The 16,692-nt window shown below is 30.6% G+C and overlaps 2 protein-coding genes across 24 annotated transcripts in view; one reads left to right on the forward strand and one right to left on the reverse strand.

The window, feature by feature from the left end:
• LOC108969217 (potassium voltage-gated channel protein Shal) overlaps window positions 1-281 on the forward strand; it is a 172,881-nt gene extending 172,600 nt beyond the window's left edge. The window contains exons 7-8 of one of the 2 annotated variants that reach the window (XM_018933796.1): window positions 15-59; window positions 134-281. The gene's annotated coding sequence lies outside the window, so the exon portion shown is untranslated. Of the gene's footprint in view, window positions 1-14 lie in introns of both variants that reach the window. The other variant, XM_018933795.1, reaches the window with a different exon arrangement.
• Window positions 1-16,692, reverse strand: part of LOC108969215 (twitchin) — a 102,971-nt gene that overhangs the window by 43,885 nt on the left and 42,394 nt on the right. For 10 of the 22 annotated variants that reach the window (XM_018933771.1, XM_018933773.1, XM_018933767.1 and 7 more), the window contains 5 exons: window positions 12,186-12,356; window positions 11,481-11,516; window positions 8,464-8,496; window positions 7,326-7,367; window positions 2,811-2,958 (listed from right to left, as the gene is read on the reverse strand). In XM_018933771.1, coding sequence (XP_018789316.1) covers window positions 2,811-2,958; window positions 7,326-7,367; window positions 8,464-8,496; window positions 11,481-11,516; window positions 12,186-12,356 — 430 coding nt within the window. Of the gene's footprint in view, window positions 1-2,810; window positions 2,959-7,325; window positions 7,368-8,463; window positions 8,497-11,480; window positions 11,517-12,185; window positions 12,357-13,600; window positions 13,646-16,692 lie in introns of those variants that run through there. The other 12 variants (XM_018933761.1, XM_018933777.1, XM_018933776.1 and 9 more) reach the window with 8 other exon arrangements.

A 16,692-nucleotide genomic window follows, 5' to 3' on the forward strand; every position in this document is an offset into this window, starting at 1 on the left:
TTATATGCTTTCAGGTGGATTCGAGAATAGTTTCAATTTATGGTTCGATTCGGTCCAATGTAAATGGTGTATTAAATTAATTTTATATTTATAAATTTTATTTCATTAGTATTTTGTACTACTCATCTTATAGATCACATAAAATAATGTCAGTTTGTTGGTGGGATCTTGAAAGTCCAGTCTTTTCACATGACCAATTATATATTTAATAATTCGTTGGAAAACCGTAAAATTTATTTATTTCTACTTTTCAGAAATATTGTTTATCAACTCCCATTAAGATAAAATTAAATAAACATTATTGATTATAACTTGACGGTATTTCAAAATAAAAATTACTAAAATTATTTTATTATTAGTCTTTCATTTCATACTTTGTTTAATATTCTAATAGCTCAAAATACCATGCAGGATAACGTTTGTTGGGTTCGACACTTTTATTATAAATTCTAAAATTGTAACCAATAATATTTTTTTATAATTCAGAAGATTATTTGAATAAACACTTTATGACCGAAATGGAAACAGGTATGTGCATCTATAATTCATATAAGGACAATGTATTTTATGTCTATTTATAGCCCATTCTCCATTTCACATATTGGTGTGGTATATTTCTATAAAAACGCTTCGAATGTATTTTTCGACGTTTCCTCTTGTGAAGACTACAAATTACCACTTTTTAACAATTGCGTCTCTCTATTCATTAACATTCTCAGCTATGAGCCTATACTCAGGGAATATATATAAAACCAGAATAGTGTATGTATCTGGCTCGGCGAAAGCTAGCTCAACATATGTATATCCAGAATCAATATACAAGGTGCGTTTCAAAGTAAACAGGACTCTTTTAATCTAGTGACCCCTGGTCACGCCATCTATACGTCGACTATTGCATTATAATCTACTATCTGAGAGATTTTCATGACATTTCATTGATTGGAAGTGAAGTTATTGCGTTTTAAGTGTCAGTATATTTGTGTTATCGGTGCGAAAATAAGCTTCGAACAAAGAGCCAACATTAAATTTTGTTTTAAAATAGGCAGAACTTTAAACAAACCGCTTCAATTGATGAAACAAGTTTATGGCGATGATTGCTTATCCCGTAGAAAAGTGCACGAGTTTTTTCAACGTTTTCAAAGTGGTCCTGAGTGCATAAATGACGATCAACATGTAGGCCATTAAAAAACCGTGATCACCGGAAATTCTATTGAAACTGTGCGTGAATTTATCAAGAATCAGCCAAATTAACACTGAAATTCATGGAGAATGGAAGTGGAATTGAACATCTCCAAAACATCGATTTATCGCATTTTGACCGAACATTTGGGCGTACGAAAGGTGTGCGCACGGTTTGTTCTGCGCAAATTGACTGACGACCAAAAATTGCTTAGAATCCAACATTCGAAGGACGATTATTTGACCAAAAGTCACATTTTAACCATTAACTACTCCCCGTATTCACCTGCAGACGTAGAGGCCATTCCAAAAGGCTTGCACTAGCTTTCTGGCGGCCATACTGGCCAACGAGCTAAAACACTCGTTCGACATGCTGTTGAACCGTGCTAAAAGCTGTATTGAAGCACAAGGAGACTATTTTGAATAAAATAAATTGATTTTGCCGAAAAAACTATTTGTTCTGTTGTTTTTTTTTTAAGTCCTGTGTACTTTGGAACGCACCTTGTATTACAAAATTTAATGTACGTCAATATAATTGACATAAATTTAGGATACAATATTTATACTTAAAATTCATGGAACCCGCGCTACCATTTTGGAACGCTTTAAATTTTTCGAAGTATAAGTATTCTTAAACTAAATTACGATCAATATTTATTGTTTTGTTCTTTTTCAATAATTTTTGAAATCCATTTAATAGATCTAATTTGTATTTCTAAGAATGTTATTAGTATTGGAAGTTTGAGGTGGTTGCGACCATTATACGTCAAATAACAAAATTGTTATATGCTTGTATTTTAAGTATAAAAATATGCCAATCCTTCGTCTTATGAAGTTCAAACATACAAGATAAATAAAAATAATAAATACTACTGATTACCACATTGTTCTGAATTTTGACTTTCGATTGCTTTACTAGATTTTACTCCATACAATTTTAATTTAGTACTAACCTTCAATTGATCCGTATATAAATTTGACAATGACATGCCATCAGTGTAAGCAACTTTTGTTATTGGTGAAATATGGAAAAATACGAATTTCGACTTTTGAAAAATCATTACTTTATGGTAAAAAAAAATACAGTGGAAACCAAACGTTATTCGGCCTTCTCATTGCTTTTCTACCTACCATACTTCCTACATTCAGCCCCCAACAACTTTTTCCTGTTTTCAGATTTTAATAGAATACTTGTTAGAAAATTTCCAATGATGAAGCAATCGCCGAAACTGATAATTATTTTGATAAGAAAGAGATATCGCATTATATGTATATGCGGCATCGAAAATTTGGAAAATCGAAATTCTCCTTTTTTCACTCTCGAATTCAACTATGTTGAATAATAAAATAGAGTTTTGCAAAAACTTTTTTTTTTCAGTTATCCTATGGATTTATTGAATGAGCTGTCAGGTAGCAGAATTTATTTCCTGTTTGGAATTTATGCAAACAAGCTGAGAAGTGGGGAATCGAAAATGATTTACCCGTGAATTTGTGCAATGATTGGAGTTCAGGAAATATGAATTTCCTTATTAAACATTTATCGAATAACTTTATAATAAAATCAAACTGTATGCAATTAGGCTGAATTGAAAAGTTGAATATGATATTCAGAGTTTCTATTCTACACTTACCTTCAACGACTGAATATGACTCCTGGACATCAATAATTTGTGGTGGACCACCGTCACCGACTTCACGTAATGGTGTGGATGGTTTATTAATCAGGTCTTCAAGATCCTGAACACTGGGCCGACGTACATCAATTGACGTTCTGCGACGCTATTGATTCCAAAAAGTAATGTAGCAAACATGAATTGTAGATGATAGAAATATATTTGTATATGTATATGTTGTTGATGGAGGAAAATTAATTGAAAAAAAAAACATAATAATCATATTACTACATTAGGTGTTAATCAGTTTCACATATAAATATAAGGGTTAATCTAAAATTTTAAAATAATTAAAAGGGTGAAAAAACAATGCAATATAACAATCTATATAGGACTACAATTTAACAAGTCTCAACATAACAAGTCAACTACAAACAAAAGTATCAACACCTTACTTTTGAATATATGTATACTGTTATTGGAAAATAAATTATATTTTTATAATACATTATATTTTCGGCCATCGCAGTTTTATTTTAATAATATATATATATGTTTAGAAAAAATTAATTTTCAAAAACATTTGCCCTTTTGTCTACGCTCGCTTCGTTCCTTTAAGCTTCTAAGTATCACTAATTTTTGTAAGCCCTATATTTTTCTTTGCAATACATAGTAAGTACATACAGATCAAATTTCGTTTGGTTCGATTGGTCCAATATTTTTTATGCTTGTGTGAAGCAAAAAGTTCATCTAGCGATTTTTATCTTAACAAAGTGGAATAACGCGTTTGTTTGAAATTTTGTTTTTGCAATGGTATGACTATGTTGCAGAAATGTTTTGGAAAATCAACTTTAGCACGAATATAAGTATTTCACTATGTTTCAAGTGAGTCGTCGATCCACTGCTATTATTGACGATAAAATAAAAGTGAAAGAAACAGTGCTTGTAAATCGTCGTGTTGTTGTGGATCTACAAGTACGTAACACATTTTGCTTAATGTTATGGGTATGAAGCGTGTCAATGGCAGATTATAAAAAAAAGTACTGAATGCGCCGACACAATCTAGTATGATTGTCACTGACTTTTTGGTCAAAAACGAAAAGAGAGTCATATTTCAGTCACCGTATTCGGCAGATTTCACAGTGATTTTTTTTCTGTTTGTGAAACTAAAATATACGCCCACGAGTCTATTGACCTAATATATAAAAATCGACAAGCAAATTGTACCGTTGTTTTACATTCATCAAATTTGTTTGTGATTTTCTTCCAAACATCAAAAATACGCATTAATAAGTTTCAGGCAAGATCATTGAACATTATGTTTCTCACATAGCCAGTTACCCAGCTACTTAACTTCTTAACCATAATGGTGCTTGCCTTACGTGTAATTTGCATTTGGTTCTGAAATTGTTAACCCAGGGAAACATCGAAATCTTGAAAACAATTGTCCATATAATGATTTCAGGTACCAAGTATAAAATAATTGTAAATATATATGTACACTGGCATTACAAAGGACACCACGTAACCTAACCAAACCTAAATATGTACAATAAGATCTCGGATTAATAAATTTAGATATTACAATAACAGATGTAATACTTTTTTGCACATATTTTGAACTTGAAACTTTCTTGTGATTAGAAATATACTTGGCGTAAAAGATGCAATATTTGTTAAAAAAAAATATGAATTTTCAAATTATTCGACTGCTAACTTGTTTTAGCTTTTGAAATGCCTAGGTAATGTAAAAATTAGCATCACACTTGAATGTGTCATCGGAAATTGTAATATCTCTGTGGTTTTCGTTTAAAAGCGGGGCAATCGTAGCAATGATGCTCTGTGGAAATGTGGGGACGCATGGATACATTCGGCGATCAAGTTAATATAATTTAATTTCACTTAATATTAATATGTACATCATGTATCATTCATGCACATTTTGTAGGTATATGTGTCTATATATTTTTGTAAAATTTTAAGGTCATTGTATTTTTATTTGAAGAATACATACATACTAACAATATAATAATGCTTTTTACCTTCACCTGTGTGTTTGTAACTTACTACTGTGGTACTGAAACTAAATATCACTGACAAAAGAGTTAACAATTTTATAGGTACAAAAAATTACACAAAAACTATGCAGCTAAAAGTAAGTTAAACGTTATCAAATTTCTAATCCTGAATCATTAATATGACTAATAATACTTTTCTGTTGTGTCTTTGCGGCCAGCTGTTTAATAGCTGACAAAACATCTTTTTTCAAAAATCCAATTTGTAATAAGTTACGCTCGTGGCGATTGTAATTCCACATTATTTATGGCAATTCGCACAGTATGACTACTAATATTTACCCAATATTTTCATAAAATGTTACATTTATAGTTCCAGCGTCATCTTTTCGCTTTCTCCTCTATTGTCCGACTTCTGCCCCACTGAGATTGAAATATCTCGGTAGATATACAAGGTTTGTCCGAAAAGTGATAGGACTGAGTCAATTAAAAAATTAATTGAACCAATCTTTACAATTCTTTAAAAACTTTCAAAATAGGCTAATTCTGCGTCTCAAAATTCTTGCCTTTCATCGTACTTTTCAGGCAAGGAAACAAAAACAAGTGTTCACAAGAAAAGCTGTGTGAGCCGGGGCGTTGTCGTGGTGCAACTTCCAATTGGCTGCAATGTTTTGTCTGATTTGCATTGACTCTCTGTTTGAGTCTCTTAATGACTTTCACATAAAACTTGGCTCTGACAGTTTGTCCAGAAGGAAAAAATGTGTGACGACCGATGCCTTTGTTGTCAAAAATGACAATGAGCATCGTTTTACTTTGGTTTTGCTCATTGCTCTTCAAAAAGGCCTGGTGCCACCGAAACACACCACTTCTTGTAAAAGCAACATCTGGGTAAGCCTACTTGATCATATCAAACGTCTCTGTTGCAGATTTACTGAGTTCCACACAGAATTCAATCGCGTACCTCTACTATAATGAACACTTCCGCGCGAAAATGTTTGTCCTGACAACTGTCCAGCCGCTCGTTCGTTAGCTAGGAACACCCTCTACTAAATCCAGTAGGTGCGCGCCCGCTCCAAAGTACAGTAGGGGCGGAAGAAAATCAGTCATATTACTTTCCGGACAGCGTTTTGCACGTCGGGCTAATAAATAAATGTTTGTATAATTTTGATTTAATTTCGTGTAGCAGTATTAACTTTTGGCAATTTCATGAGTCATTTGTCGTTTGGATAAATTACTTTTATTTAAAACTATGAAATTTTTATAAGCATGCCGAACTTCACCTGTTTTACAACTTGTGTGATTGTAAATGTAGATATAAATACTTGTGGTAATCAACAAGTTCAGATATAGCTATAAATAATGTATTGAATTTTAAGTAGAGTAGAATAAAACTTTTTAAACAGAAATTAGAACTTCAAATTTGTTACAACTACTGTATCTATTTATCAATATTATTAATTCGTTTCAAGTTTTCATATTTTCACTGCATTGCATTTGTCACATATCTACCCAGAACTCAACGAAATATGGGTTCTGAAAGATTGTTAAAAAAGAATAAAATCTAAATACAGATCAGCTTCTGAACTATTAGCACACATATAATTACTTACGCTCCTTCACATCAACACCAAAGACCAATTTGGGTCAAAAGCTAAGTCAGTTTTCTTATTAACAAGTATTAAAGGTTTTTTTTTTATTAAATCACATAAATAATGCGTATTTACACAAGAACTGTTATTGAAGAGAATAATAGATACGCATTCTAAGCAAATGTCTTTAACATATTTTAAACTTTCTTGTTGGTACAAAAAGGGAATTTCGCTAAATTTGTGCCATTTATAATTGCTCGACCAGTAAACTTGCCTGTATCCACAAAAAAGGGATTCCCCTAGCTAGGTGATATGAACATATTTCATTAAAATTAAATCTGACAGATAAAACGTAAGCTAAAAAATTTAGGATTAGAGACAAATGAAATAAAATCGTGTAAAAAATTGATTTTCAGATCATATTAAATAAGAACCGTTTAAAACATAATTAGGCACAATTTTTTCACCGAATGCCAAATAGAGAAAGCGCTGAATTTGCACTTCAAAGAAACTGCACGCATATGTCTATTTGTCACAAAGTAAATATAAAATATAAGTATTTTTATATGTACATCTATATAGTTACAACTAAACCATGCCAAATTCAACCTTCTTCAGCTCAATATTCCAATGATTCTATAAAAATTTTCAAAATTTACACATTTGTATTTTAATACAAAGGAGTTATGCAATACTTAATATTTTCAACACTTAATAAGGTTGCATTTATAATTATTTACATGAATATTTATATGAATATATGAGAAATTACGATATAATACACCACCAATATATTTTGGCGTCATTCTGGTTTTTATTTACAAAGTTAATTCGGAAAATAAACTTTGAAATGCGGAAAATAATACGTAAACTTTTCAATAAAAATGTTTTCAATTGAAGCAATAAATAAAAATAAATATTGTTTTAACCTGTTTAGTGTCACCAATTTCGCCAGGACGTTGATTCTTTTTCTAGAGATAAACATGATAGACAATTAGTCGATGGTACTAAGTCTATATATACCATATATGCAAATATTATTTCATTCATATGTATGGTATGTGAAAGTGTATATAACTTTTCAGTCAACTAAAACAAATTAACTTAATATATTTTAAGATACATTAATAGACATACGGAAATTATTATTATAGGTCTTAGTCTGTTAGATGGCACTGGAGAAAGTAAATGATCTGATCTCAGAAAAATGTAAATATTACCAAAATTTGATGGTGTAATTTTTTTAACTAAAATAATAACTAAATATTATTTCAAGTAGGAAATAACATATTATTGAGCACAATATTGATTGAATTTCTGGTAGTTTAGCAGTATATACTTGATTTTGTTGCAAACTGATATCTTCAATATAAAACTCTACGTTATATATTATATATGTATGTATATATATAATATTTAAGATCACAAGTGATCATTTAATATATATGTATATGTAGTGTGTAATAACTATGACAGCTTTAAAAATTGAAATATACGTATCATAAAGCAACTAACAAATGTAAAATTCCTTTATTGGACAGAATTTGAACAAATTTCATTTTTCTCCATTCAATCGTTTGACAACATTATCTAGCTAGCAGAGAACTGGCGAACAGAATATGGCGATCGGGTACAAATCTGCTCATAGTTAGCCTTAGCGATAAAACCTCACTTGTTATTATATTTTTATAATGTCATAGGGGGTGGAATTATAATGGGCTTTGATTATTTCTACGCGTGTGTGCGAGCTGCAATTTTTACGTGTGAGTTACTTAAATAGCGTATGTGTAAGACTAATGAAAACGCAAAGCCAATGAATTGTAAAGTTTTAAGAATATTTTAAATAATTTTACAAAGAGACTCAGCAACTACTAACAACTAACTACAACTACTGTTGAAGCATATGGAAACAAATTTGGTGTTGACATGCATGTTTATTTAATTAATTTCATATGTGCTCGCAGTATGGGTACGCATATATTCTTCAAACAAGACTGCTGTAAATGAGTAAGTGCTACGAATCTAGAACAATTCTTTGCATACTGCAACTTGTTTTTACTTTCTCACCTGTCCATCGCCAACTTCGCCTGGTCTCAATAACTGTAATTAGTGCATGATCAAAAACACAAATTAAAAACTTTAAACAATCAAAGTTGGGCTTTTATGTACATTTGTATATAAGTGTTCTTTGTGTGCGGTAGTGCTTTGTTGAAACCTCAAAGTCAAAAACTAAATACCTTTGTAACACGGAAAAAGACAAAATTATGTTCAGTGCATCTTGTAAAATTTTACTACCCGAAGCATTATTAAAAATTGTGAAAACTGATCCCGTGACCTCAAGTTTTGTGCGGCAAGCCCACTTTTATATTATTTCCAGCATGTTAAAATAAAAATTTTAAAAACTCTCTATGCGTATAAACAAATATAGTTTAAATAGATTCAGTATACAAATATCTTTACTCAATTTTCTTCTAGACACAAGGTTTTTTTTTTTTTTTTTTTTTTTTTTGAAAAAAACACATTTAATTTGTTCGAATTTAAAACCTAAATTTCCATAATTTCCATTAATGCTTCAGCGTAAACTTTTGTATGCTACTATGGTATAGATATTATACATGTATGTATGGTATATAATATGAAACACTTCAAACACTTTTATGTCATTTTATATATGGTACAATGTACACATTATATGACAATTTTAAGTTGTACAGTTATAGACATATATTTTTATAACTTCGTGAGAAAAAAATTAACTTAATCTGTACCGAAAATATAATACTCATCTCAGGTGTATTACTTATAGGAATAATATTCTATAGAGTCATAAAAAGAGATATGTTACTCCCGTCATTTTGTTAATACACCTTATGTCTACATATATACAGAAATATCGAAAGGGTTTCTCAATAAGGAAAGTTCGGAGATTAAAGCGTTGGTTTACACAATAATTCATGGCAAAGCAATAATTATATAAATAAATTTCAGATCCAAATCTCAACGACTAAGGTCTAGTTCGCATATAAACAGACAGACTGGCATGCTTAAATCTACTCAGCCCGCCACGCTGATCATGTATACGCTAATGTGGCCTCCAAAGATCCGTTCTAGATGTGACAATAAAAAGCAAAAATATATATAATTTGTATACACAGTTAGTATGTATGTATTCACTTCTTTATTAGCTCACCTGTATGCTTGTATTTATATATGAAAGCATATTTTTATGTTAATAGTTTTTTAAGTGGTACTAAACCGCTAATAGAATTATTTGAGTTGCATTGTGACAAAATAATCAACAGTTTGAGAAGCACTTTAAAGCAAATTAAACTAATAGCGGAATTCTGTAAGCAGTCTCTAAATTGAGACATTTTGAGGTAAAGTCTCAATTTGTGACTAGTTACTATTCACTAAACAGTCTCTAGCGATAGTCTCAAAATATTGACTCAAATTTGAGACCTGATAGTTAGCAGGTCACAAAACTAAAAAGAACTCTTGTTTGGCATTTTGAATATACTGAATACAGATCATCATAGATATTAATTAATTGTCTTTGTTTTATATATTGTAAGCAACTCAAACAAGAGAAGATTAAAAATAAATCAATTTTACATAAATTTCGTAAATATTATGAAGCAAAGTCAACATATATTTTTATTTTTATTGGTAATTATGTTTTTTTTGGCTATGTTATAGAATATTTAATATTTGCTATCGACATATTTATTTTCATTCAAGTTTAAAAACATCTCTGAATAATCAAATGTAACAGATTTTCTAACTGTCACTTACAGAATATGATATAATTATACGATTTTACTAATCAAGTCACAAAAATTGTCTAACTTAAAATCTCAAATTTAGAGACTTGAGACTGTATCACAGTGCAGAGCAGTATCGAGCAAACCATAGTGGCTATTACTGCCACATTAAATATCTGTGCGTTAAATCACATCATTGAAAACAATAATGGGAGTTTAAAATTTGGCAAGATTTATAACAAATAGAAATAAAATAACGTCTTTATTTCGTTCATGGTTTTGATAATGTTGATTTATTGCATAACAGAGAGTTTTTTTCTGGTTTAGTGCTTATTTAGGTGTCTGAAAATGCAAATGTTTGCTACAACAACATGATCCAGCATTTCCAAATAAATAATTCTCCGCTTGTACTTCAATGTGTGCAAAAATCAATTGTTTTGCTCCCATAATTCTTTTATATCAGAAATTTTGCACAATTCCTTAATTTTTCTTCGATAAACTCCCAAACAACCGAATCGTGGGATAGTTTTTATTTCAATGTATAATGAATATGTGAAATTATTTTATTGAAATTATTTGTTTATTTTATGACTAAGGTCTATAATTATTTGTAATACTCGAGCAGATGATGGCGTAAAGTATTTTACCAAAGATATAACAGTAGAAAATCGCATTGGCTGTTGCATCTGCGGGAATTGTGGCTGCTTTGTCAACTAGTATGCGACCTACACAACAGCATTATAGCTGCCATTAGATATTTATAACAAAACAAACGCAATACGTAACATAAAAAATTATGAAAATAGCGGACATGTTGTGAAAAGCACAAATATTTCCCAGCAGCCTTGAATAATAAAATGCAAAATTTGTTAGCGGACAAAAGAACCGGTGGTATTGCCGTTTTACTCTCTGATAATTTCCGACTGATCTTGTAGCAACAAAAAGATCCCCACAAATATTCCCATAGATCTGTTAAAGAGTATTCAAACGACAGTTTCCTATTGTCTTAACTATGTGTATAAATAAGTTACAAGGCCAAAAAATATGAAATATGAAATTGAAAATTTAGTATTTTTTCTAATGAGTTAAAATTCTATCATTTTAAAATGAATTCTTTGTTGTAACAATATTTAATGTAACCTTGTGATTGAATCTTTTCAGTGATTGTCTTATTTTAGTAATATTTTTTTTCACATTTATAAAATAAATAAAAAATAAAAAATATATTGAAAACGACAGATTTATGAGCTATAACCACATATGTATAATCCAATCATTGTTAGAAAATTTTAGTAAAGATCTGTGTAGGTGGCTGATACTTACCCTACTATCCGCAACTTCGCCTGGTCGCAGTTTCTTCTAATAGCCGATGATAAGTGTAGGATTGTGGTTTTCATATGCGATATGTGTCACATTACATGCGGTTGTGTTGATGGTATGTTCAAATAAAGTTTTGTATTTTAAGTGTGTTGAATGTGTGGTGGCAACGTGTTGTGATGGACGGTAAATTGATTGGATTTGTAATTATATCGTGATGGTACAAAGATGTTGGAGAATGTAGCGGTGATTTGAAGTTTTTTGTTTGGTTCAATAAACAAGTGAAAGCAAAATATGTTTTTAGTCAGTGTCATAACATAGATGGAAGTCTTTGAAAGTGGTAAAAAGCCTTTCACATAAGTTAAGTTGAACACAGGCAATGCAGCTTATATAGATGAATGCGGCACAAAAACATAAAAACATAAACTATGTCAACTTTCACAATTCATATAAATACCCGACCCTATGTTTTGAAGTTTTAATTTTTACTCTTTAGTTCGTTTCAGTTTCAATCGCTGGAAATCATATTTAGTATTTTTATCCATGTACACAATTTAAGAAAAATATTTAAACACTGGATTGTGTTTAAAGATACCACTTATGGGGAGAATTGAAAAATATGATTGCCGAAAATACGTATGTCACGTCACAAGTCGTATGAGAAGCACTTTTATACATTTCTGGTTTGAAACCTACTAAAATATTACATACCTCATCATTTATTATAAGCGACGGTCGACGTCCCATTTCAGGTGGCACTAATGATCCCCGTCGACTAGCTGGTTCTGGTGCAAGCGAAGGACGTTTTTCACGAACAACTTCAATCTTGGGTGGTTCTCCTGATACAGGCGGCTGAATTTTTGGCACTTTTGGCTTATCATCCTGTAAAAGTAAAAAAAATGGTATAATTAATATTAATTGTTTACTAGTGTATAATTAAATAATAAGATGTTATGTGGGTTTGATAATATCGAAAAATGGATTTTTTTTTTTTTTGTTATTAAAGTCTTACAATATATTTAACAAACCCTTAAATTTCAAACTAGTCGAGAAGGATATAAAGTTATCTATATAAAAATGATGAAAATACCGAGTTGAATTTCAGGTGCCTTTCTACCTTTAAGAGAAATTTTTTAAATAGATATAACTAAGAAATAATTAAAGTACTGTCAAAGTTGTGTTTGAGAATCACAGTAGGATTATTAATTTGTGGTGAAGAGCATGTGGCCACGACCTCTAATAGGTTTAATGCATATATTCTACAAACAAATCAAGCTATGCCAATCGAACTTTATGGAAATATTTTCTTTTAGCATTTCTTGGTACAGTGTGACCTTAGCATTTAGCATTATCTTACCGTCGTAAAATACCACAAAATTTTATTACCAACAGCTTCTTTCATTTAGTAATAAATAAATAAAACGTATTGGGCCACTGCTAGCGATTTCAAGTTATGGGACTTGCAGTGTATTTTCACTTGGAAATAGCAGCTCCATATTTAACAAGCTTACAACCCACAGTGCTACCTGCGACTTTCTCTTGTGCCGGAGGAACGCTAGTGGTTTATGTCTTCTCTGTACACTTTGTGGATGAATGCGGTTTTCTTGGCCGCAATGGGTTAAGCGAGTTAAATATGAATGAAATCGCTCCAACGCCAATCCTCCCATGCTCTTAGACGTAACCATATATACACCAGGAAGTCATTATCCACGATTGATATATAATAATTTCGTATATTGTATATATGTATCTGAGTGGATTAAACAATATAAAAAGCTTGAAACGTTTTCTTAAGTGCCATACAAATAGTGAACAGAAGTGTGGACGAACGGCTCTTAGGAAGAAATGTGTATAGGAAAAACATAGTCCACTTTATATTTTTTCAATTATTAACGGTAACTACTTGTAATAATAAGCTGTGTGAGCTTTGTAATGATATTGAAATTATATTCAGCCGTCTGCTGGAAGATAAACTTTATATTCTATTTATTTCGCCGGAACATAGTGCACAAATTGCATCTGCCATAAACATGTACACAAATACCATGAAATGCGTTTATTTATGTCACACACTGCATTTGTAAGTGAAATAATGAACGACTACAATTATGACATTTGATACGAACCGATGCCAGTGTTATTTTTATCGTGGCCATTTTATCAAAGTATGAGCTGTATTTGCTTGATAAACTTTAAATATTATTTCACCATATTTTCTTCTTTACTGGCACTATTTACACAGAACCCAATATATGTTTTCCTTTTAAATTTGTAAGACAGTTTTTGTATTTAATATTAAAAACTTTCACTTCACAATTATTATTGAAAAAAAAAATTTTTTTTTTAATGTCATGTTCGGGCCATTATCGCTCAAAACCAAATTCATACAACATTTGAAGACATCTGATGTGCCAGGCCACGTAATGAAAACTGTCTCCTAGGGCCAATACGAAGGTTCTAGAGACAAATTTTTTAATAATATTTAAGAAAAATGCGTTGAAAGCGCCTGCGCCTTCAGTTACTCAGAAAGTATTATCAATTTAAACGTGTTAATTATATAGTTGCATATATAAAATGTACATATGTACATATGTCCACCATAACACAATAAATGATTTTAAAAGTCTTAAAATGCTTATAATTATTTACATTTGTATAAATTTCACTTTTTGTATCACTTCACTAAAACAATAATTTGCAGCGATAGCTATAGCCTTACTTGTTGAAAAGAGAAGGTGAAATAATATTAAGCAAACAAAAATCATACGAAATCACAAAAATAGCAAGTCATAGTATAGTTATGTCTAATAAGAAAACGCGTTGTTGTATTGGCTTTTGGGTCCAACTTAAATACCTATATACGCATTATTAAACATGCAGAATTTTTTCTATATAAATTAATTTGAAAAAAAGATATTCATGAAAAATAATTCCACGGCCAGGAAATGTAGACTTTATGTATGGTTATTCCTGAACAGATACATTATTTAAGACATTTTGGAGATATATTAATTTTGATTCATGATTTAGGTATATACGTATAAGTTAATAAATTGGTATCTATATTTTTGATCTTAAGCGAGCTAGGCCCTTGTTTCCATCGAAAAGTTTGAAGTATTTTCCCTTAAGGGATTTTTTTTTGTTTTTTGCATTCCGGTTACTGTAATAAACATTCTCTCAAATTTTGAAAAAGAAATTCTATTTATTACAGTCACTACATCGTTTCTTGTAGAAAGGAAACAAAGTGCGAAACGCTAAAACTTCAATCTTTAAACGCGTTTTTCTCAGAATGGTGTTTTTCAAACCGGTTTCCACTCTCAAATAAAAAAAATTGAAGATATCTAGTTCCAATTTGAAGAGGGAATTTTTGAACGTCATTAGGCGCTGCCTTTTTTATTTTTAGAAACCTTCCTATTTTTTTTCTACGAAAAACTGTCGAAAAAAAGCCAAATTCGCAACTTTTTGCTCAAACCGTCACCATTCTGTCAAATTTCAAAAGAAAAAAATATCACGCTAGTTTTCCGCAGATTAATATTCTTGTTGAAATTTTTGTTTAAAGGTTGGTATCCAGCTCTCAAGTAATTGCTCAAGAAAAAAAAATCCATTATTTCTTCAAGTAACTCTGACAGCTAGTTACGCATTGTAAATGATCTACAATAGAAGAGCAAAAGAGAATAAAAGAAAGAAAATAAACTGTGTGCGTAATATGTATGTATTTATGTGTGTTGTAACATAAATATTTTCATTGCGATTAAAGGAATGTTGTTGATGATTGGTAAGTTTTATACAACAATTCGAAAAGAAATATACTTCACAATAATAACTTTTCCTAAGTTAGGATGATTTTAACGAATTACTTTGAATTTCCTTCAAGAAACAATTGTTGATTTCATGTTTCTTCGCAAGCCCAGGTTTGCCATATTCGCATTTTATTGAAAAAATGTATTAAAAATTAGTACTAGATTTCTTTAGAGCTGCATACTAGCACAAGTAAATTTATCGCAGGAAAGTTTCTTGACGGTTTCTTAAGCGTTTTTTTATATGAAGTTTTTACATTTCTTGAGAGCTGGATACTAAGCTTAAAATCAAAATTGCTTCTGCAATTGTGGACATCATACAGGGCCTTTTTTTTTAGGTGTCATTTCAACATTTCATTTAAATAAACATAAAAAATCATTTTGCATTCCTCATGAATTTATTTATTGATATAAAAAAAACCTTATTTATTTATAAAAAAATCAGTGATTTTGCTACTAATTTATGTTAATTACCAAAACACATTGTAGTTTAAAGTTCGAGTAAATGATGTGGTTTTCAATGAGGCAATACTTTTTTGGAGTTGATTTTATTGACAGTTGCTACCTGATTTATACAAAACTGTCTTTTGATAATGAACAGACTTACTACGGAACAACGTTTGCGAATTGTGCAAACTTTTGGTGAGTGTATTATCTCACATCGTGGCCCTGACGCGTGGCCTCCAAGATCTTGCGATTTCGCTTCGCTGGACTACTTGTAGTATTTCGTGAAATCGCTTGTCTATACAGAGACCATTGACGACTTGGAAAAAAATATTGGGCCTCATTCGCTGTAAAAAGTGGTTAAAAATTGAGTCTCTCGACAGCCAGTCCCAACGGCCAGTTGCCCAAAATAATTTTAGAAATATAATGGCGAACACATATCTTTTTATTAAAGATAAAATATCGGCCATAATATTAAATTCTATGTGTTTTATTTCAGAATTTCAACGGCAACGATAAACTTTTCCTAACGTTCGGTCATCAAAAAGATCTCCGGATAAATACTTGCAGAAATCTTTAATTTCTCCATCAAGCAAAGTTTAATGGGAAAATGGTGATGTTGCAAAGTGTTTCAAAGACTATGTCAGAATCCAGATTTTAGAAAGCCACAGTTTCGCATTGATTTAAATTTCACCATGCATATAATACAGTATACACTTTGAAAATTAATTATTTTTCCGATGGGTTAAAATTTCAATCATTTTCATATTTAGATTTCCATTTAATTCCTTTCGATTTTATACCGACAATAACGCTTTCGTTTCTGTGCGTACATGTTATTTTCGCTATACTTCTTGTAATTTTATAAAATATATTTAAAAATTAATTAGCAAGAAAACGTTCAAAGGTCAACAGACAAGAAAAAATATGGTTGGCAAATATAATTGTTATAACAATAAATTAAAATATTAGCGGAT

Source organism: Bactrocera latifrons, unplaced genomic scaffold, assembly GCF_001853355.1.
Source record: "Bactrocera latifrons isolate USDA-ARS-PBARC rearing strain unplaced genomic scaffold, ASM185335v1 scaffold_244, whole genome shotgun sequence".
NCBI lineage: Eukaryota > Metazoa > Arthropoda > Insecta > Diptera > Tephritidae > Bactrocera > Bactrocera latifrons.